This window comes from Erpetoichthys calabaricus, chromosome 14, assembly GCF_900747795.2.
Source record: "Erpetoichthys calabaricus chromosome 14, fErpCal1.3, whole genome shotgun sequence".
Classification (NCBI taxonomy): Eukaryota; Metazoa; Chordata; class Cladistia; order Polypteriformes; family Polypteridae; genus Erpetoichthys; species Erpetoichthys calabaricus.
Genome location: NC_041407.2, coordinates 26,206,181 through 26,229,119, shown reverse-complemented (window position 1 = coordinate 26,229,119; position 22,939 = coordinate 26,206,181). Strand labels below are relative to the sequence as shown.

General features: G+C 40.6%; 1 protein-coding gene across 1 annotated transcript; it reads left to right on the top strand.

Moving 5' to 3' along the window:
* Positions 1 to 622: 622 nt before the first annotated feature.
* LOC127525871 (C-type lectin domain family 4 member M-like) lies at positions 623 to 22,512 on the top strand. The gene is made up of 7 exons (XM_051918937.1): positions 623 to 701; positions 6,048 to 6,152; positions 10,891 to 10,995; positions 13,802 to 13,987; positions 14,080 to 14,231; positions 15,265 to 15,389; positions 22,464 to 22,512. The coding sequence occupies exons 2-7, from the start codon at positions 6,056 to 6,058 to the stop codon at positions 22,510 to 22,512; spliced, it is 714 nt and encodes a 237-aa protein (XP_051774897.1). The 5' UTR covers positions 623 to 701; positions 6,048 to 6,055.
* The last annotated feature ends 427 nt before the right edge of the window (positions 22,513 to 22,939 follow it).

Sequence of the window (22,939 nt, the reverse complement as noted above, 5' to 3'; positions counted from 1 at the left end):
TAGTGCCGGCTCTGCTGCCACGATACCGCCTTCTTACCTCGTCGGGTAAATATGGAACCACACCGGCACTGGCATTTGTTCTCAGCGCCCGAAGTTGAGTACTTGAATAGGCGAGTCTCGGCGTGTTAAAATCCATGCCCATGTTGTAAAAGTTAAGTGTGTCCAGGGAACGAATCCACATAAAATAAAGTGGTAGGAGTGATCAATAAATAAAATAGAAAAATAAAAGTAGAAAAATACACATACATATACAGTCATACACGGAGCTGCTGAAAAGGCTGCCACTCTCGGCGGCGCCGGATGTCACATTCAAAATGTACTTCTGTGATTCTAAATCAGAGTCTGACACCCCTGATGTACACTCATGTAAAGTGACCAACAGGCCACCTCACCAAACAGCTGATGGCTTCTTACAAGGCAGCCCCTGTGAAAAGACCCCCCAACATTGACTACTGTAACACTGCACCTCCTCTCTTCATGTAGAACTGAAGGATCTGGAGAGTCAAACTCTGTGAAAGGTTGTGCTTGGACACAAATATGTAGAAGCCCATGGGCACACGATGGTTAAAGCCTTTAAAGACACTCAACAGATTTTGGTTTGCTCATTCTTGCTGGGCTCTCCAGCTGAACTCCTCACCGTACGTCTCGACTGCGAGGACCTGAAGACTGACTGTGGTGAACAGGAACAACCAAACCATAAAGTGAGAGCTGTTAAGTCTTCAAAACGTCTTTTAACACCAGTGAGTCAGTGTGTCATGTACCAGTGGGTATGCTGGGTACTTTAGTGGGGTTCAGTGTTTTAGGGTTTTGTGTTTTAGCTACTTGTCAGTTTTGTGTTACATTTGAACCATCCTGTTCTAGTAGATACTGCACAGTAAATGGACCTGATGCCGTTACAAAATGCCATCTTCACAGCCCCCATTCTGCTCTTTTCATGGGCAAGTACTGAAGCTCCGATTCTCCTCCTGCAGTCCTCTGAGTGGTGAGGATTTTTTACAGGCGAGTTTGTGTTCTTATTGTTATGGTGGTCCTGACGAGTATCTCTGACACTTCATGTCCTCTCCTGGGGCCTCGTGTATAACGCCGTGTGTAGAATTGACACTCAAACATGACGTACGGTCAAAACACAGAAATGTGCGTACAAAAAAAAAAAGAAAAAACAATCCTGATACACAAATCTTTGCGAACGTCAACGTCCACGTTCGTCCGCTCCATAAATCAGTCAGCGTGAAATGGGACGCACGTGCACGCGCCTGCCGCATCACACCGACTCCTCCCAGAATTACTCCGCTTTGAATATGCAAATCAATATAAATAGCACCTTGAGTGAAAAAACAATGGAATAAACACGGGGGAAAGTGGAAGAATCTCAGCGAATATCAAGTGGAGGCTATAAAAACGTACAGTGTGTTGATTTAAACAGATGTGAGCAACAAAAGGAAGATAATCGAAGGACAGCGTGGCGGAGAAACTCGAAAGTTCAAGTTCAGAAAGTCACACAGTGCACGAAATAAATAAGAAGTGGTGGTCAGATATCACAGTCACCGTAGCCTACCGTCTGAGTGTCACATGGAAGGGTCTCAGGGTACAGAGAAAAAAAAATAGGGACACAGTGGGGGTCGAAATGTTAACTTTAATCTCGAAATGTCCACTTTAATCACGTAGTTGATTTGTCATTGAAGTAGAACGTCATAAACCTCATCTTAAATCGTTTCATTTTCTAGTTTCTCAACTCCCATCGTAACTAAAGCAGCACATTAAATGTTTCGTGTTCTGTGTGTGAATCTCTACGTGCTTCTTCAACGGGCTTTCTGTGACGCCGACAGTGCACATGACCCTCGTGATATTACAGCTCTGTGGACAAATGAAATACTAACATGAATACTTGATAGGATTGTCATGAGGAGAGGAATTAAAACATGGAGGACCGCCATTAGCAAGACGTAATATGGGGCCGCTAATTTAATTTAAAAGGAATTGGCATCTGACTTGAGGGAGGTATTACAAAAAATAGGAATAATAAAATGAATTGTATATGCTATATTAAATAAGAATTAAGAAAACGACATACTTAAAATTTCATTAAAAACTTTATTTTAATTTATTATTACGATCAAATTACAATACAAGAAATACAATACAAGAAGAGACACTACAAAACTACAATACAACAAATTGAGTTTTAAAACATTATTTGACATTTATTTTTTGACCTTTCTTTTCCGCAAATTCATTTATTATATCTTCAGATCCAATGGATTCACATAATTCGTTTTCTATTGAGAGTTGTGCTAAACTTGACAATCTCTCCCGTCCCAGGGTGGCTCGTAGATAATTCTTAATTATTTGCAACTTCGATAAACTTCTCTCAGCTGTAGCTGTCGTTACAGGAATAGTTAATAATATTCACAAGTAAGAAACTAAATTGTGAGAAGACTCGCTGACATCTGGTAATATGTTTAGGCAATCCAGGGGTTTACAATTCGTCGGTGTATTCATAATACCATCCATCCATCCATTGTCCAACCCGCTGAATCCGAAACAGGGTCACGGGGGTCTGCTGGAGCCAATCCCAGCCAACCACAGGGCACAAGGCAGGAAACAATCCTGGGCAGGGTGCCAACCCACGCAGGACACACACAACACACCCCACACACCAAGCACACACTAGGGCCAATTTAGAATCGCCAATCCACCTAACCTGCATGTCTTTGGAATGTGGGAGGAAACCGGAGCGCCCGGAGGAAACCCACGCAGACACGGGGAGAACATGCAAACTCCACGCAGGAGGACCCGGGAATCGAACCCCAGGTCCCCAGATCTCCCAACTGCGAGGCAGCAGCGCTACCCACTGCGCCACCGTGCCGCCCTATTCATAATACGATAAAATAATTTTATTTCTTTAAATAAAATAATGTGTGTGCGTGTGTGTGCGCGCCCTGCCCAGGGCTTGTTTCCTGCCTTACGCCTTGTGGTTGGCGTTCTGAATTTCCCAACTCAGGTAATGATCCGATATTTCTTTATTCGAAACTCTTCTCAAATGCTCGTCCATAGTAGGATCAAACGTGGCTATCATTTCAATAAGTCCAAGGAGTTTGCTGTTATTTTCTGTAAATAAATTTGTTGCTGGAACCACGAAAGGCGTCATTAGGTTTACCTAAATATTGAACACAATATACGATTCGTCATAAAACTTGCGTCGAGGTTATTTTTCGTCATCTATTTGACGTTGCTGCAGATTATCGATAGTTTGCTAATTTTGTAATCGTTTTGCAAGTTCAAGAAATCGCATTTGTGATTTTAACGAGACAAAGATGCTTCCTGCTCCTTTATTTGTGCGTTTAAATGTCTCCAATCATAAATCCATCACTAGGCAGGGCTGATCTTGATAAATTATCGGGAAACAAAGAGCAGTAAAAACAACATACTTTGTTATTTTTTCACTATTTATAACACAATATAACGATACCACGTGTGACGCACTTTTTCACCGTAAGGTAAAATGTACTAAAATCATGTATGGAATTTCCTACTCAAGAGGAAAGTTGAAGTCACTTATTCGAGCTAGTTTTCTTAACTAAGAAGACTCTTAACTTGTCGCTGATATTTATTGGCCACGTCCCGGGATCGTCATTAATATTATCTTCATTCATTTTAATAGTTTCTTCCATTTAGAGTAAAATCTTTTCTGTTCAATGTCAATTTTTCTGTTCAATGTCTTCTTCATCAAACTCTGAATCAGGTCCAGACCGGGCCGGGAGCGCAGTTCACTTTTCCTTTTCCTTTTATTTATTTATTTATTTGTTTATTTTAATTTAATAAACCACCTTTCTGCGCTTCACCCATTTGTTTCCTTTTTTCCGCTTTCTTTCTTTTCTGTGCTCCACTTTCATATTTTGTATTTCTGTCTCAATCTCGACTGGGACCGGCGTTCATTTTTTAATGTTTTTTTTTATTAGTATTTAATCTATGGATTAAAAACGAAGAAAGAACTAATGAGACCAGCGCTTCCAAACTTTATTATAATAAAAGACTTACCGTTCATTTACTGCAGCTTTTTACCTGATTTAAGAATTTATGAATATTCGTTTGAGCGTTCAAAAAGCATATATTAAAAATTCGATGCGACTTCTCGGTTATAGATGACTCACAACACTAGACATTATCACTGTTTATAAATGTTTTAAGATTTATGGTAATAACTGATGAACTTATACTTACTATTCTATGGCTTTTAAAACATTAAAAAAAACAAATATTCGTATTATCTGTACATTTGAGATAACGAAATGTATAAAACTATTAGATGTAAGTTCAAACAAATGACCCAAAACTAAACAGATTGCTTACATGGCCGCAGCGACAGACTTCACGTCTTCGGATTCCGCACGTCTATCAATGTTAGTTCAGATTGTTGTCGTTTCTCTTCGGCCGCACATATAAACTACTACTGGTGATCCTGGGCATCTCCATGTAGTTCACCAGCACATAACGGTTTATGACAGCGACGGCGTGACGACTAATAAGCTGAACGGCTGGATCGGGTGTGTGTTGTGATTCACTAGTTTTACTTGTTACTGTCCGGTGGAGGCGGCGGATTTAAATGAATAAATGTCATAAATGTTTCCCTGATAATCAAAAAAGTTTCAATAATTCAATTTTAATAATGATTTTAAAACACTATAGTGATTCGAATACAAAGATTGGTCATAAAATTAAATATAAAATTTTGCAATACCTAAGAAAGAAAATATTTGGTAACGTCTATGGAAAAAGGAGGTGTAGTTGTCGCTTACTCGTGCAGCACTTTAGGAGAAATGCAAAAGATCTTATAAAGAAGAAGCTACTGGGCAATTAGATGATAATTTAACTATTCTTATTTGTGCATTGATAATTTTTATAAAGCCTAAAAATGTATTTAGGTGAAATATTTTTCCAATTAATACTTTCATCCAATAATAAGATTTTTTTACTGAGCGACGTTAGTAGACAGAGCCTTTTAATTCAGGGGGCCGATGTAAACGCACAGCTTGCCCGGAGCTTACAGCGGCCCTGTCTGTAGCCTTACTGGAGGGGGACACTCACCAGGACTCTTTTACTTGGGAGTGCACCCCTTTCAGTGTTCTTTGAAGTCCTGAAAAGAACAAGAGAACTCATAAATGGTTTCCAGTTCAACCCACCCTCCAGGCATTGAGACCTGTATTGGCTGACCTGTCAACATTTCAAGGCACCACAGTCCTGTTTGGCGGTGGGTCCTGCCACACATTGCAGCCAGAACAAGCGGAAGGGCATCCGGCCAGGAAAGGTCAGTTTCCTCACATACTTTAGCCAATTTCAGTTTCAACATCTGAAGGGTCCTTTCCACCATGACACCACTCTGTGGGTGATAAGCACAATAGTGTTTTAGGTCAATCTGTAGTCATTTGGCTAAGTGGTGGATCACTGAGTTAATTAAAGGTGACCCACTGTCTGAATGAAGTTTCCAGAGCACCCCCAAACACCCACCCAAACCCCTACCGGGGCTCCACCTCTCTCCACATGTGACACCATTGTGTCTTTAGCAGCTTAATCTAATCCAAGAGCAATCTTCATAAAGGCTGGAAAAGAAGACTTGGGTAGAAAAGGTTGGTTAGTCTGTAGGTGACGCCACATCCCATCATCATCCCGGACGGCTCCTTCTTATTTCCAAGTCTGAATATCTGTGTGAGTTGGCATGTCTTGTAGCAGAATTACAAGATAAACAGGCGTGTCGGGCCTCTGAGTGGCTTCATTGCAGTGAGGAGTGTGGTAGGAATGACAGCCTGGTTCATCTTATTGGCACCTTGGTAACACTTCACTCATTTTTTACACAACAAATCATGAGCTCCCTTTCTTTGAGAAAGGCACAAGGCTTTTTACAATTTCATTTTTCAGCTCCTACTCGAGCTTTGTATGTATTTGGTGATCTCTGCTTAGCTGATCTGCCTGAAGTAAGAAGATATCTGAAAAACAACTGAATGCTGGATTAGAAATAACTGGAACTTCTTTCCCTTTCTGTCCCACTGCAGCATTCATAATGATGACTGAAATTTACCGAGTGTCGGAGAAACACGCTGACAACTTGTGTACCATAGAAGAGTCACCACATGTCAGTGGAGCAGATGGAGACACAGGTGGGCTCTGTAGACCTACTTTATATACTTCAAATAAAGAAAATGAATATTTTGTCAAGGGAAGGCAAAGTAGTACTTTTATTTATGATGGTGTTTTGAAAATCTTTAAAGTGTAAGGAAGAAGAATGGATGTGCTGATGTTAATGAATGAATTGTCTGCTTCACCTTCTCGCAGTGAACCATTTCAATGAAATTCCCAGTTTATTTGCCCCCCCCCCTTTCTATGAATTAAGGATTTTTATTTTTTAACCTTCATGTAGATGAACAGTCTCCTCACTCTTTCTTGCTATAAGACACAGTTGTGCTCTTGTTTATTAATTTAGGCAAACGCTTTTAAAGGCTAAGAGTGAACCCGTCACTGCTCTTCCTGTTCGTGTTACACACTGGTGACTAAATCTGAGAAAGCCAAGTTTTGGTCTGCTGTTCAGAGTGCTAATTTAACAGGGCAGTTTCCGTGATATCAGTAATTTATGGAGGTGCCCCATATGGTGTGGTAGGTGTTACTGACATGCCAGGTTCAAGTGAGTAACTCCACCTTGAGCGTATTCATTTAGTGATGTTGTGTCTTTTCTCTCTCCGGTGGTCAATGTTTGGTGGGCTCTGCCTCAGTTCGCTTTGATCAAAACCTCTTTGCTGTTTCCTCTACAATTTCATAAGGAAAAGTGTGACTCTTATGTGACTGATGCCTTCACAAGAGATACATTTCAAGAACAAATCCTATCCAGACTGCGTTCAGTCACATGCATACAGGACAAGAAGTGAAGAGCTGAGGTTAGAGCTTGTGGTCCTCCTTCATGTTCAGACAGAGTTTTAGAACATGTCCAGCCCCAAGTACTTCAAATCCACAAAGAGAGAGCATGAGAGATGTTTTCAAAGAAAGGTGTAGCTCCTGGCAATAGCATCACAGATCACTTTGAGGTGCAGGTTAATGCCTGTTTAGAGGTACCTGAGCGCATCCTTCAGAGATGGTCAAGAAGTCAGTTTGAGGTTACAAGCATAAGATGAATGAACGTCTTGTCCTGGCAAAAGATTTTAGAGATGTCAACTCATCTTTGATTGACACTGTTGGTTATACGAAAAGACAGATGATGGCTAATGATAGAAGGATGTAGCAGTGTGACAACTTGATGGACTTCATTTCCCAGCTGCCCCGAAGGGTATTGCCCTCATTGGATGACTGCAATGGGTATATCTCATATCTAACACGAGTGTCGACTTTTCAGATGCCATGTGTCATGGGTAGGGGCAGACTTATGAGGAATGGGGGGCCCCTGGCCTTAAACTATTGTTTGGGTCCCACCAAGGAGTTCTGTAGGAAAACAACGGAGAAACTAATATATAATGTCAAAGGTTAGGAGGCACTTAAACTTGAATAGACACCACACAAGAACAGCAAGCAGTGTAAGAGAATGAAAGACGTGTGCAGTGTGACCAACAGGAGGCGCCCCACACGACAGTCACAGGTGCACATAACACAGTGAAGGGTTCAGATAAAGTGAATTTCATTACACCATTTCAGGTTCTTTCTCCCAAACAAGTGCTGACAACCACAATTTCAATAATAACTCACTTCTACTCTGCTCCAGCCTTGTCCAACTTTCCTGGATGAGGTCTACTGGCTTCTTTAATGCCAGACCCTGGAGTACTTCTGGTGCCACACAATTATACCCTGGAAGCACTTCTGAGTCAAGTGGATCCTCCTTACGGAATGTGAATCCTCTCCCCTCAACTCCCTCTCTGGTGGCACCCGCACAGTCTGACAGGGTTGATCATCAGGACTACCATTCCCAAGATGCACTCAGGGTGTACAGATGGTAGCTCAACCTGAGGAATACTGCTACCTGGCGTACCTGGGGAATAGATGGTCCCTAGAGACAGTCATGCCCTATCCTTCCATTACATCTTTCTGGCCAGGAAACATACCTGCAAACAAAGTGTCCGGGACACCTGTCCATCCAAATCCTTCCCATATGGCTTCCTGTCCAGGTAGGCTTTAAGATAATGCCAGTCCATCCACATTGGAACCTACAGTGGAGAGCAGCAAAAAACAGCATCTGTGGCTATGAGTGATGAGTATGAGGGAGAGAGAGTGCATTGTCAGCGCTTAGAATTAAACTTGACAGCCATCAGAGCACAGTATGCCACGTCTGACCCTAAAACAAAGAGAGTCTGATCTATCAGCTGTCTGTTCTGAGAGAGAGAAAAAGAGAAAGAGAAGGGAAACATATTTCAAAATGTTATTCTGTCAGTTTCACAATATCACACATTGTCAGTTGTTCAGGTAAAATGAAGATAAAAAAAATCCTAAAAGTTAATAAAAAGTAAAAGTTAAATAAAATAATCCATCAGCAGGTTTAGTTTTTCACCAGTTTGTAGACTGTAGCCACTTTTGTGAAGGTTGACAAGTAAGTTATTCTCCATGAAATGCAAACACGTGACAAGTAAGCTAATGTTGTGATAATAATAATCAGGTTAGCCTGTGCTGAGATCTGGACGTGGTCATCATGGACAAGAAAACACGGATATGAGGAAACAGAACAGGAATGTCGATGTGACAACAGCAAGTGGGAATGAAGGGGAGACCAGTTAATGGCCCCTTTGATGGTGGGGCACCAATGCAGGAAAGGAAAATGAACTTTAACTGACCAGTCAGGGACAATCACAATAATGTGGGAAGGAGGAAAGATTTAACTCAGCAATTGATCAAAGCATTTGGGAAGGCTCCTTCTTTATTTACCTTACCTTCCTCTGTCGTAGGATGAAGGTCTCTGACTGTTACATCAATTTAAATAAAGCCCACTCATTTAAAGAAACAGAATAATGAAAGTATTGATGAACACAAGGATTATAGAAATATGATAACTGCATATATAAAGTATGGTGATCAATAGATAGATAGATAGATAGATAGATACTTTATTAATCCCAGGGGGAAATTCACATTCTCCAGCAGCAAAAAAATATTAAATTAAAGAGTAATAAAAAAATGCAGGTAAAAAACAGACAATAACTTGAATAATGTTCAACGTTTACCCCCTCTGGTGGAATTGAAGAGTCGCATAGTTTGGGGGAGGAATGATCTTCTCAGTCTGTCAGTGGAGCAGGACAGTGACAGCAGTCTGTCGCTGAAACTGCTCCTCTGTCTGGAGATGACACAGTTTAATGGATGTAGTGGATTCTCCATAATTGATAGGAGCCTGCTGACAATATGACAGGACCCAACCAGACTAGACAGACAAACAGATATAAGATAGAGAAGCTGGCTGTTTACTGGTAGTTCGAGTTTTAATTTATCTTGGCAAACATAAATAGTTCAATGATACCAAGGCTTTATGGATGATGTCTGATGTTGTGTGAAGTTGTTGTTTTGTTGTTGCCCCGGGTTCATGTGGAGGATTCTTCTTGGGTTGGCGTCCACTCTTTGTTTTTGCTCAGGGTCCTTCATTTGTGGTGTTCTGTGGTGCTGCTTTCTCATCGTCCTTTCTGCTGTTAGGCCCTTTGGTGTGTCGTGTGCAGCTTCATAGTGAAGAGTGTTACTGTTTGTGGCACAAGAGTTTAGATACTGAAATTCCCTTCTTGAAGTAATGGCTACTTTTTAATGTTTTTAGTCCACTGTCCCACAGTTTGGCTTAGCTGAGACATTAATAATAATAATAATAATAATAAATAAATAATAATTTATTTTTTTACAATTTACATAGTGCTTTTCTCACTACTCAAAAGAGCTTTACATAGTGAAACTATAAGTCAAACTAATGTGCAGCAGCCATCTGGATGATAGGACGGCAGCCATTTTTGCAGCACTACACTTACCACACATTAGCTGTTAGGTGGTGAAGGGGCGAGAGAGAGAGAGCCAGTTAGAGACAGTGTATGATTAGGGGGCCAGAATGATAGGACTGCAGAGAGCAATTTAGCCTGGACATCATGATACACTCCTCTCTTTATGAAGGATGCTCAGGGTCTTTTATGACCGCAGTGAGTTAGGACCTCGGTTTTACGTCTCATTTGAAGGATGGCACCATTTATACAGAACATTGTCCCCGTCGCTGCTCTGGGGCATTGGGATCCACACACAGACCACAGGGTCAGAGCATCCTGCTGGCTTCACCAACACCTTTTTCAGTAGCAACCCAAGCTCTTCCTAGATTGTCTCCCATCCAAGTACTGGCCAGGCCTGGAGATGCTTAGTTTCAGGTGGGTGACCTCTTCTGAAGGACCAGGCGGTGTGGTTTCAGATCCACAAAGAGAAAGTGGCTGTCAGTTCACAGTTTTTAACTTTAAGTGAGACACTAGAGATTTTGGAGAGTGGGTGTCCTGGGTCCCCTCAGAATAGCCCTTGGAGATCAGTGAGTGTATGCACCTCTATGACAGAATACGTGGGTGCAGCTCGTTTTTAAAAAGGAATTCTAACATCTCATGATTGGTTTAAAGTCACCTCTAGTTACAAAATCAGGAGTTACTTATAGTCAAGTTATTCTGTCTGTCCCAGTTCTCATTCCTTGAATTACAGCTCTTTGCTCTTTGTTGAGTTCATCATCAGAAGAACTACAGGCAGATTCTGGTGGGGATCATTCACTTATTTTGTGATGTAAGGGGAGACGGCACAGCTGGACATCTATTAAATTTGCCACCTTAACAGGCCTGGTGGGCAATGGGCAATGCCCACTTTGTCCTACATCAGGTAGTTCATGTGCTCTTCATTCTCTTATCTCACTCCACCTTGCTCTTCTTGCAGCTCCAGTGCCTCAAGTTAGAGCAGAAAAGAAAGTTAACCTGCAGATGGTGCTGTTGATCTTCTCTCTTCTCCTAGTGGCCGCCCCCATATTCTTTTCTATTTACTGTAAGTATCATCCATACTGATATGATATTGAAAAGTGATGGAAATGTGAGTGCTTTGTGTATTTCTTATATATGCAGTCATTGGCCCCTTAATTAGGAGGACTTGCTCATTACCTCAAAACAACTAATCACGTGGCTGTAATTCAGTGTACATAGTGGGGTCAACTGAAGTAACAAGAGGCTCAAAGGAAGATGAACTGGGGTGCCAACCCAGCCATTGCTGTTTACTTCTAAGTCCAAACACAAACTCTTGATGGTGTACAAGGAAACAAAACTATTGCCACAGTAATAAAGTGGCCGGTATTAATCAGACTTTCTAGTCTGCCTTCTGCGGGTCATGGAGCTCCTTAGCTCTGGTCGCTCTGGATAGATGTGACACTTCCTTCAGGGATGTCAAGTTCTTAGAGCCCAGGGACAGGAAGGGGCGGAGTCATTGGGTGTTTTCTCAGTACTTTGGTGAACAAAAAGGACAAGACTGTCAGCCACAGCGCCCCTCAGCTCAGCTCTGTAGTGTGGTTCGTCTTTAGGAGCTCCGTACTGCTCACAGTTCTGATCCGATATGAGATGCCATTCTCTTGGGTGCCCACTCTTTTATAGTCCTCCGGCCATTAGGGGGCAGCATCAATTGCCCTCAGGGGGCATCTTCTTACTTCAGTGGGTGACGCCCTGCAGTGGTATCGCTTACCTCCGAGAAACCTGGAAGGTGATCCTCTGACAAGCATACATGACTCCTAATATCATAAATTAACCAAGGAATGACATTAATGGCAAAGATATTTTACCACTTCTACATTTTAACCATAGCGTAAACCTTCATAAACTATTTATAAAGCAGGTGCGTGTGACCAGCTAATATTTAAAATCACTCTCATGTTAAATATGCCGTTATACATACTAAGATGTAGAGGCTAACACACATCATAATTAGCAGTTAAGCCCCACAACGGGTTTGTTAAAGTAATAATCTCCCCCCACAGCTCATGAAGCCTAACATTTATAACTGCACACTCCCACTCTTACGAGCCGCTCCTCTTGTGCCATCCCCATCGTGTAGCACAACTAGGATCGCTGATCATCCTCCATACTGACATGCTCTCTCCCAGAAATCCACCCAAAGTCATCCTCATCTTCTGTCTGGGACTCCTGTTTATGTGGTCCTCTGTATTCTGGAATCTTCCTAGCCTTGATGGATGAAGTGCAGACCTTCCTGAAACTTGTGGATCCAGAGCCTGCGTCTCTGTGTGTCAGGTCACTGTCAATCAGGCATCCAGCCCCTCCATCTTCAGGGAAGTTAGCTAAGAGCTACAATGCTGTATTATGTCTATATGATAATCCTAATTTAATATCTGAAACTTCTCTAATATGAGATATGCTGTGTTTATTTCTGTGACACTATGCTGTGGTCCTGCATTAAACAGTGGCAGTAATCACTGTATATTTAACTTTAGTTAACATGAAAGGTCTTTTAGAATAATGGATTAGATGATACTTTATTTGTCTCCAAGGAGAAATTTTACAGAAGGTCAAAAAATTATATATATAAAAATAAAAGCAATCAACAACCCACCTTTCCCATTCTTTACTTATTTAAATATTTGTCTTACTGTTATCTGTCTGTGTCGTCTCGTGACTCCATTCCCTCTCATCCGGTGTCCGCATTACCGCCTCCTCCATCCTAATTTATGTTTTACTTGTAAAGACCCTTGGAGATTCGCAGATGAATGCATTTCTCTGTGTTGTTATGTCGTTTTATGTGTTTACCATGTAATGTGCACTGAATTACCATTTATTGCTTTGAAGAAACAATAATAAAAATAGGCATTACACAAAATGCTTGACTGTCATTTTAACTTGTCTCTCAGTAGATATCACTAATGTTAAAGATGAAGACAGTAGAGAGAAATTGCAGGAATAGAAACATAAGAAATTTGACAAACGAGAGGAGACCCTTCAGTCCACCAGGCCCGTTTGATTAGTTAATAGCTAAGCTGTCCCAACATCTCATCCTGATTTTTCTTAAAGGTTGTCGAGGTTTCTGCTCCAATTTCATGTCTCTGTAGTTTATTTCAGAGTCCCACAACTCTTTGTGTAAAGAAGAATTTCCTGGCTTCAGTTTTAAGTGCACTTCCCCTTAATTTCCCCCGATGTCCTCGAGTATGTGATTCACTGTTCTGAATTCTGTTGGATTTACTTTATTAATGCCTTGGAGGATTTTACATACCCAAATGAGGTCCACACATGATGTCCTCTGCTCAGACTAAACAGGTTTAACTCTCTGTGTCTGTCACACTATGACATGTCCTTCAGTCCCATGATGCACCTGGTTGCTCTCCTCTGCACAGCTTCATGTGCTGTTATGTCTTTCTTGTACTGTGGTGACCAGAATTGGACACAACACTCCAGATGTGGTCTCACTAGTGCATTATATCACTTGAGCACATTGTCCTTATTTGTTTTTATAATTGCTGCTGCACATTACTTAGTCGATAAACATGCTGTTAGACCTACTAGGGGGTCATCTGGACTGCTTGAAGTCAGGTGAGAGCCCTGGATGTTGAGCCTTAACACAAGTTACAAAAAAAGTGTATCTCAGCTTGTTCATACCCCTTATATGTTGATTAAAATAAAGTTGAAAATCAGACTTGCTGTTTCACACTGAAAACTAGTAAGGCACAATCGTTGATCTGATGTTACAAACTCTGATGGAGTAAGACAAGTAGAAAACATGTCAAGTGGTTCTTTAACAACCCAAAACTGACAGCATTCTTAACTGAAGTGTAAAAGATGAAATGACTTGTTTTCCTCAGATTTCATAAAATTAAATCACAAGGAGCAAGAACTGGAAGAGTTAAGAATTGCAAATTACAACTTGACCAGTAACAACAGTGCCCTGCAGTCTCAGTACACAACTCTGAATAAGAAACATGAAGAACTGGCCAAAGAGTTCAGTAAACTGCAGGAATACTACTGTGATGGTACAAACACATCTCACGGTGAGTGCTTTGCTACAGGATGAGTAGACAGTGGGCTCCTTGGTCATCTAACCCCTCATTTGTCATTTGCTCCTTTGTTTTGTTTTCCACAGAAAACACTTGCATTTTATGTAAACTGGACTGGATCCCCTTCGGTTCCAAGTGTTACTTCATCTCCACTAAGACACTGATCTGGAGTGACAGCCATGATTGGTGCCTGACAAAGGGTGGACAACTAGTGAATATAGAAAGCTTAAAGGAGTGGGTATGTCATTTATGCAGGTGGATTTAAGATGACTGTCTTGAAAAACTACATACTGTAAGTTAAATTGTCAGGAAAAAAAGATTTGAAAGTGCATTAGAAGAACAATCCCAGAAAACCTAAGTTGAAGTTGATTCAGGTCAGTATGTCATTAAAGTAGGAATGTCTTTCTTTAGGAGATTCCTCCAATTGATCTGAAGATTATGTCAACGCATTTCAAAGGCCCAGGGTGGGTGACTGTCATTTTATATAAAGTCTCAATGACCCTTTGTTTTGTGCCAACTACTTATGTGAGAAACTAAAGATTCTGTAAGAGGACTCGTTCCGTCTTTCTTCATTCACTATAACTGACGTCATCAGACGTGCTGTGAATCCTAGACTGCTGTTTCTTCTGTTTTGGCATGAGGAGCTCTTCGACTTACCATTTGTACATTACGTTTACATGCATTTCTGTTTCTTGTAATGGACAAAAGGGTCATTGGTGATGCACTAGACAAATAGGATATAACACAATTTAAGATTTGCTCATTTTTCCATGAAAAATCACCATGTGACCATTACATCACCTCAAATAAATCACAGAATACTACTGAACTGAACTTCTGAGGTGATAGGCCAATGTTTAGACTCAAATCTGACAAATGTCTGCAGATTCTGTCATTGGTTGATATCCATTGGGTGGCTGGGGTTTTTGTGAGATTTCCCCCAGGGATGTCGTATTTAGTATCCAGTATCTCTGTTAGCACACTGACACATTATTTGTGTTAGACATCACTGCCATCTGCTCATGTGACACAAGAAGTGACACCATAGCTCTGTTTGTTATAAAAGCAGGTGACACAATGAGAGTTTTGTCTGTTCGTTGCATTTATATGAGGAGACTCAGGTCAGTATATGTTAAAACAAAAAAGGAGATAAAATGTGTTTTATTTTAACCTTTTGATTAATTGTGACTAAGAGAAGACATTTTAATACAATACAGACACGTGCAAGTTCAACTGTTCATCAACTTCTTAATTCCATGTTTTCTTATCAGGAATTTTTAAATACTCAATCTGAAATCATTGGAGGTGATCTGAAATTTTTTTGGATTGGCCACAATTATATCATTAAAGAAGACAACATTACCAGGATGGATGGCGAGCCTTTAAAATCCAAGAGGTAAGAAGACTCCTTTCAGTCCGAGACGTCTCAGTTTGACTGAATGAGCTACAAAACTGAATTAGGCAGGAGCAGAAGGGGGCTTACCTGCAGGTGACACTTTACTGTCATTAGAGGAGAATAACAAACTGTTTGCAGTCTTATTTAATAGCATAAAACGGTTGAATGGACATCCAAATAATGTGTGCCTTTCTGACATTATTGAATAACAAAACATTTTTTTGTATAAATATCACATAAATATGACTGGTGACTGCTGACATTTTCCAACTCCTTTCCCTAATCCTGCCAGTAATGCTGGCCTTACACATGTAGTCATGAATGTCGTGTCACAGAGCTCTGAACACAATAATGAAATATGTTACAAATGACAAATGCTTTATAGTGCAGAAAACCAAAGTACAAGAGAATAAGTGAGAAGGTCATTTCTGAACTTAAACTCCTGGCTGAGGTGCCACGAGACCACAGGGTGCTACAGGGACAGTGATGAACCGAAGTGTGAATGGACACAAAGTGGATTACTGCAGGTGGTATAGGTGACATATGTTGTTGGTTATGAAGAGTCCACTTATCTATACAACAACAACAACATTTATTTCTATAGCACATTTTCATACAAATGATGTAGATCAAAGTGCTTTATAAGATTAGAAAGAAAAAAAAAAATATGAAAATAAAATTAGGCAATACTAAGTAACAACAAATAAAGTAAGGTCCGATGGCCAGGAGGAAAGAAATAAAAACTCCAGAGGGCTGGAGAAAAGAAAAAATAAATCTGTAGGGGTTCCAAGGCCATGAGACCACCCAGCCCACCTAACATCAATGATCTCAATCAGTCCTCATGGTTTTTAGGCAACACGTGGAAGAATTAGACAATGATGGTCATGTGGACCTCTGGCCTTCAATCCATCAATGCAGGGACTTCACGGTGCTTTGATCAGATAGTGGGGGTGCAGATCACCAGCACAGAAAAACAGAAAAAGAACAGAAGAGAAAGTAGGGGCAGAGGTGGGTAGTAACGAGTTACATTTACTTGAGTAACTTTTTTAAAACATTGTACTTCTAAGAGTAGTTTTACTGCACCATACTTTTTATTTTTACTTGAGTACATTTGTAAAGAAGAAACGATACTCTTACTCCGCTACATTGGGTAACACTCGACTCGTTACTTTCCATTTCCATTTCCATATTACACTATATTTTTGCAAGAGAGAACTCGCCAGTGGATCTACTGCATGACTGTTTCACCAATCAGGCGTAGCAACAATAATCACATGACTCCATTTCACCAATCAGACGTAGCCATGCAGTCACATGACCACATACAAACTTCCTGTGTCTTGCAGCTTGTGAGAGACTTTTTTAGTCATGCAGGCATCCTGTTCACTGCTAAACGGTCACAGCTTCACTCCCAAGCCTGCCTTTCATGTTTTTTAACCTCATGTCTTTTCTCCTTTTCTTTGATTCCCCCTTCTTTTTTTGTGCTGACCCATATATATATACTCCCATCTCCATGGCCTTAATCACACGCTGCAGGAAGCCAATAAATCAATTGAGAATGATCGGACCTGCACGTGGAGGTGCAACTCGCTCCAACTACCTCATTAACTCCCCTTGGTCGTACAATTGCACCCTTGAAGAGTGACACGGCTTTATTTGAAACTGGCCTTTTTTTTGAATATGCAGTATTATACTGTCAGTGTACAGGATATCTCGTCACTGTAAATAGTTGGCACTGTTCAAACATACATGTTACCTACTGTACGTATCGGCTTCAAAAGCTGTTATGAAAAACTGAGATTTGGAACTTTGTGTTATTTGTGCATCTTTATTCTGTAAAGATGTTATTTATTTTTACTCATTTTTTATTTTATTATTTGGAAATAGCAGAATTTGCACATTATTTTATATTTTTGTCTGTCTTATTACAACATTTCTAAAAAATAAATCATTTATTAGGATCAAACAGTTACTCAGTACTTGAGTAGTCTTTTCAACAAATTCTTTTTTACTCTTACTTGAGTAATTTTTTGGATGACTACTTTTTACTTCTACTTGAGTAATATTATTTTGAAGTAACACTACTCTTACTTGAGTACAATTTTTGGCTACTCTACCCACCTCTGAGTAGGGGTTAGTATGGATTGTAGAGATATGATAGAAATTATAATTCAATACATATACAGAATATCAGGGTTACACTAAAATGAAGCAAAGAGAAAGTCACGTTAGAGTAATGAGTTTTTAGCAGTTCTTTAAAGTGCTCCACTGTATTAGCCTGGTGAATTTGTATTGGTCTGCTATTCCAGATTTTAGGTGCATAACAGCAGAAGTCCACCTCACCACTTCTTTTAAGTTTAGCTCTTGGAATTCTAAGCAGTCCTTATTTGAAGATCTAAGGTTACGATTCGGAGTGTAAGGTGAAAGACATTCTGAAATATAAGATGGAGCAGATTATTTAAGGCTTTGTAAACCATAAGCAATATTTTAAAGTCAATTCTAAATGACACAGGTAACCAATGTAGTGACATGAGAACTGGTGTGATGTGCTCAAATTGTTTTTCAGGCAGCTCCATTCTGCCCTTGTGGTATCTGATTGATGTCTTTTTTTGGGTGGTCCTGTGAGGAGTGCGTTACAGTAATGTAGTCGACTGAAAACAAAAGCGTCAACTAATTTTTCAGCATCTTACAAAGTTATAAGGGTTCTAACTTTTGCTATATTCCTTAAATGAAAAAATGCTGTCTTAGTACTCTGATTAATATGTGATTTAAAATTTAGGTCCAAGTCAATAGTTACCTCTAAATTCTATACCTCTGTCTTGACATTTAATCCTAACACATCAAGTTTATTTCTAATACCCTCATTATATCCATTTTTGCCAATCACTAAGATTTCTGATTTCTCCTTATTTAGTTTGAGAAAATTACTACTCATCCATTCAGAAACACAAGTAAGACATCGGGGTCAGTGAATCAAGAGAGTCAGGGTCATCAGGCGCTATTGATAAATACAGTTGTGTGTCGTCAGCATAGCTGTGGTAGCTCACGTTATGCCTTGAGATAATCTGACCTCATGGAGGTATGGAGATCGAAAAGAGCAGCAGACCAGGAGAGATCCTTGTGGACCACCATATAGAATATCATGTGTCTATGAAGTATAATTACCACAATTAACAAAGACCTGTTAACAGAACTTGTCAAGTGAGACTCAGACCAATTTAAAACATTACCAGAGAGGCCCACCTACCGACTAAGGTGATTTATATGTAATCATTGGTATCAAATGTGGCACTCAGATCTAGGAGGATGAGAACAGATAAATGGAGTACCATGTGCTTGGGCAGAACTTCATCATGCTGCTCCAAATTCATCTTCATTTCTAATTAATGGTGTAAGTACAATGTTATGACTTGTCAAGTTTAAGTTCATGTTTATTATCAAGAGTTGTGAAAGATTGAGGCACTGTCGTCCCCTTGAACCCTCAGATCAGACGTCAGACACCAGATAAAAATCCAATTATTATTTATTTTACAATAATAATGTACACCAAGCACTCTCCACTCCACAATACTCATATAATTAATAACCAATACAATAAACCAATCAATAATCAATCCTCCACTCCCAGACGCGTTGCCACCCTTCCACCCAGCTCAGCTCGACGTCTGGGATTTCCCATAGTCTTTTTATAGTCCTTGACCCGGAAGTGTTTCGCCCTCTCTGTCCATGTGACTAGGAACACTTCTGGGTCATATAAAAACTCTTCTTCACCCCAGAGGCACGTCGTTTCTTCCTGTCATGTGATCATGACGCACCTCCGGGTTATAGTGCACGTAAGAGTCCGACATGCCTCCCTACAGCGACTCCTGGTGGCCCCTATGGTATCCAGCAGGGCTGTGCATATAAACTACAAAGTCCATGAGGCCCTGCTGGAATTCGGGGAACGTCAATGCTGTCGGGAGAGCGCCACCTGGCGGCCTGGGGGTGAGGACCGGAATATTTAGCCGGCCATCCACCACAGAGTACACTTCAAAATTCACGTATCTCATAGAGCAGTGAGAACAGTGTGATACCAAGAAAGACAAGGAGTCCAACGCAGCACATTAAATGTAACCGCAGATGAACGGTACAAGAAACACATGGGCTGTCATCAGCATCTGTCTGTCACATGTAGTGATGGTGTTTCATCTGCTCGTAAGGGAAGGCTTTACTCACATTTTTTTCAAAGATATAGTTATGCTTGTTTGGTTCTTCTTTTGGATTGCACGGTGGCACCGTGGTAGCACTGCCTGGCTGCTGTAAGACAACAGCAGTTCCTGGGTCCTCCCTGCGTGGAGTTCACGTGTTCTCTCCATGTCTGCATGTGTTCCCTTCCGGCTAATCTGGTATTCACCCACAATCCACAAACACACACATTCAGTGGATTGGCAAAGCTAAATTGGCCCCAGAGTGTGTGTCTCTCTGCCTGCAATGGACTGGCTCCATGTTCAGGGATTGTTCCTGCCTTGGGCTGCTATTAAAGATGAAGTGGCTTTGATGAAGTAGATGAAGATGAAGTAGAAAATGGAGGGACCAATGGTCCCTTTGGTTGCTGTGATCAAATGTTCTTAATTTTTAAACTGAATTATCAGTAAATGTTAAATTGTTAAAGGTTTTTGTATGTATTAGTTTAGTTTAGATTTTGAGCCGTAATATTTAACAACCTCTAAAATTAGATCATCAGCATGTTTAAGGGTGACAAGAGACACAGTGGCACTGATGGCTGCACAGAGAAGAGCAGTTGGCACCCTGGGATAAAGTCTAACAAGGCCATGCGGCTTTAGTTTTGAATAGAAAAGGCCAAGTCGTCAGAATCAGCAGAGGCCTGATAAAGTGAACTAGCGAGTCGTGTGTCTGAGGACGGCTACTGGAAATTACTAGAAGTGTATTCAGTCAGAAAGCAGGAAGCACTGGCAACATTTCTGGACGGCATCCTCAAAGTCAAGTCAGTCAATCACAATTAAGGCTTTGATATATGCATTCATTCTGCAAATAGTAAGTAGTTTTTGAACCCAATATTACTAATGAATTGTAATATCAATAAAACCATAAAAAGTGTGTCTTCAAATGTTGTGAGACCCTTATGCTAATATACAGTACCTGATATACTTTTAAAAGTGGAATTGTTTCATTTGCATCAGAATATAAGAATAAAGAGTTTGTCAGCTGAGATTCAATCTTCAACAATGATGATCCTGACTCAGGATGGGGTGGGTGTTGGAAGTAATTGTCTATGTGTGGTTTCTATAATGAATGTATAATTTTGTTTAACTCATCCACCATGGCTAAGTCCATCCCCAGACTGCCTGTGTCCAGTAAGTATGGAAAGTTCAGTTTATGAGCCACACGACCGACTGACAATCCTCTTTGCTGCACAGCCTGGTGGTCTTTCATCAGTGACGTGTCTGAACTCACGTGATGTATGTGAGCCTACAAGGTCAGTCAGATCAGGAGAAAGCCTCCTAACAGTGCCTCTTGTGTTTCAGAGCCAGTGATGACAACAAAAGAAAATGTTTGGAGATCCGGCTGGATTCGAACCAGAATTACAGAGTAAGGTGTGAAATTCGTGATCGATGGATCTGTGAGTCCGCTGCGTTTCCACTTCGTGATTAAACTGCTATCAAGAGTTACAGCCACCTGCCAGAGCCGCTGTCTTCAGGAGTCGTAAGGATCACTTCATCAGTAAATCACAGAGCCACTAGTCTGAGCGGAGTCCAGAAGGTCACCTCACTTTGTCATCTAGGTGACAGAGGTAGTGAGTGACAACATACTTGACATACAGGACTGGGAGGAAATGAAAGCTGTCATCCTCTTGTAATCTCACTGTTAGTCTGTGGCTTCTTCCCAGTTCTGACTGAATAGACCCCCGGACCCTGAACTGCACACGGCGGTCATAGATAACAGATGAAATGATAAAGCCTCAGTTACATATGAGAAGAAAATATACAGTTCCTGATTTTTATAAAACGATTTTGTATTTGTTTAACAAGCAACACATGTAAGTAATTTTAGCATTTAGTAAAATGAAGATATGTTACCAACAAGTGTTTGTCTTAAGTGATGTGAAAAAGTATTTACCCCCCTTTCTAGTATTTTCTGTTTCTGCGTGTTTTACACAAAGCATGGCCTCCAACATTCACAAAAGTGCAATATTAGAAAAAGGAAACCTGAGGAAACACATAATGCAGTTTTTAAATCACTGCTTTCTTTATTTAATGATCAAGGTTCTTATCCAACACCTCTGTGACTGATGTGAAGGTGTCATTACCCCCAGAGTTTCAATTTGTTTGCTGCAAGTTTAGCACCAGAAATAAGAACTAAACACACTATAATTTATAATTTGAGATCAGACTTTCACGTTACTGTTGAGGAGTGATAGCCCGCTGGTCTTTCCTTTCATTCAGATGCATTAAGAGTATTGTGAGTATAAACTCTTCATTTCAGCACTTCTGTGAGGTACAAGTTAGCAGTTTGACGAGGCTCTGAAACTCTCTGTGTCCTCTGAGCCATTCAGCTGTAGGTTTTCTTTTTGGTGGTGGAGCATTGACCTGCTGTGTCATCCAGCTACACCTTGGCTTCAGGTCATGGACAGCGGACTGGCTTTTCTCCTAATGAATGTTCAAAATGGCAAGTCGTCACACACTGAGCAGCAAAGCCCCCCCTCTTCATCACACTACCACTCCTATGTTTATTTGTAGGTATGAAGTTCTTATCATTGATTGCTGTGTTAGTTTTACACCAGACCTAGTAGGACCTGCGCCATCCACAAAGTCCTTGTCTGTCTTTATTACAAGAGACGTGAAGATGATCGAGGTGACTCTGTGCAGTTATGAGATGAGCACCAAAGCTGTTCTTGGATAGCAGAGTTGTTTTGTCTTACTGCTCTTCCATGAGTCCTGCTTTAACTCTTCATCCCTCATACCATAGAGTCATGAACTCTGACCTTAGAGGAGGGTAGACAGGCCTGAGGGTCTTTGGATGTTTCTTCTGGAATTCTCTGTGACTTCTTGACTCAGGCATTGCTGTGCCCTTCAGGGACATGTGGCAGGCCAGCTTCTCCTATGAAGATGTTGCTCTTTTTTGAATGCTTTTACTTTTGGAGATGATGGCTGTCACTGTGGTGTAGTGGAGTCACTTATGTTTTTTTTCATGTCTTATGAGATCAAGACTCCTTTGATCTTCTAGAAACCTTAGGGTGACAATGTCACTGTCATGATAAGTGACAACATATGGTGAAGTTTAGATTCAGTAAGGCTGACTGTGTCTTGTTATCAGTCATCTTTGCTCAGCTCATTGCAGGAGTCACTAAAGAGACAATTCACCAGGCACACAGCAATACAGCTGTTGGGTAACTTTATTACTTCAATATCTTAGGCAGCAACTTATAAACGGTGTTACACATTTACTCTGATTCCTTTTCTATAATATTATATTTTGTCTTAAGATCTGAAGCCATTCATTGTGACAAATAATCAAAAATGGAGAACATCTGGAAGGGAGCAAAAACTTGA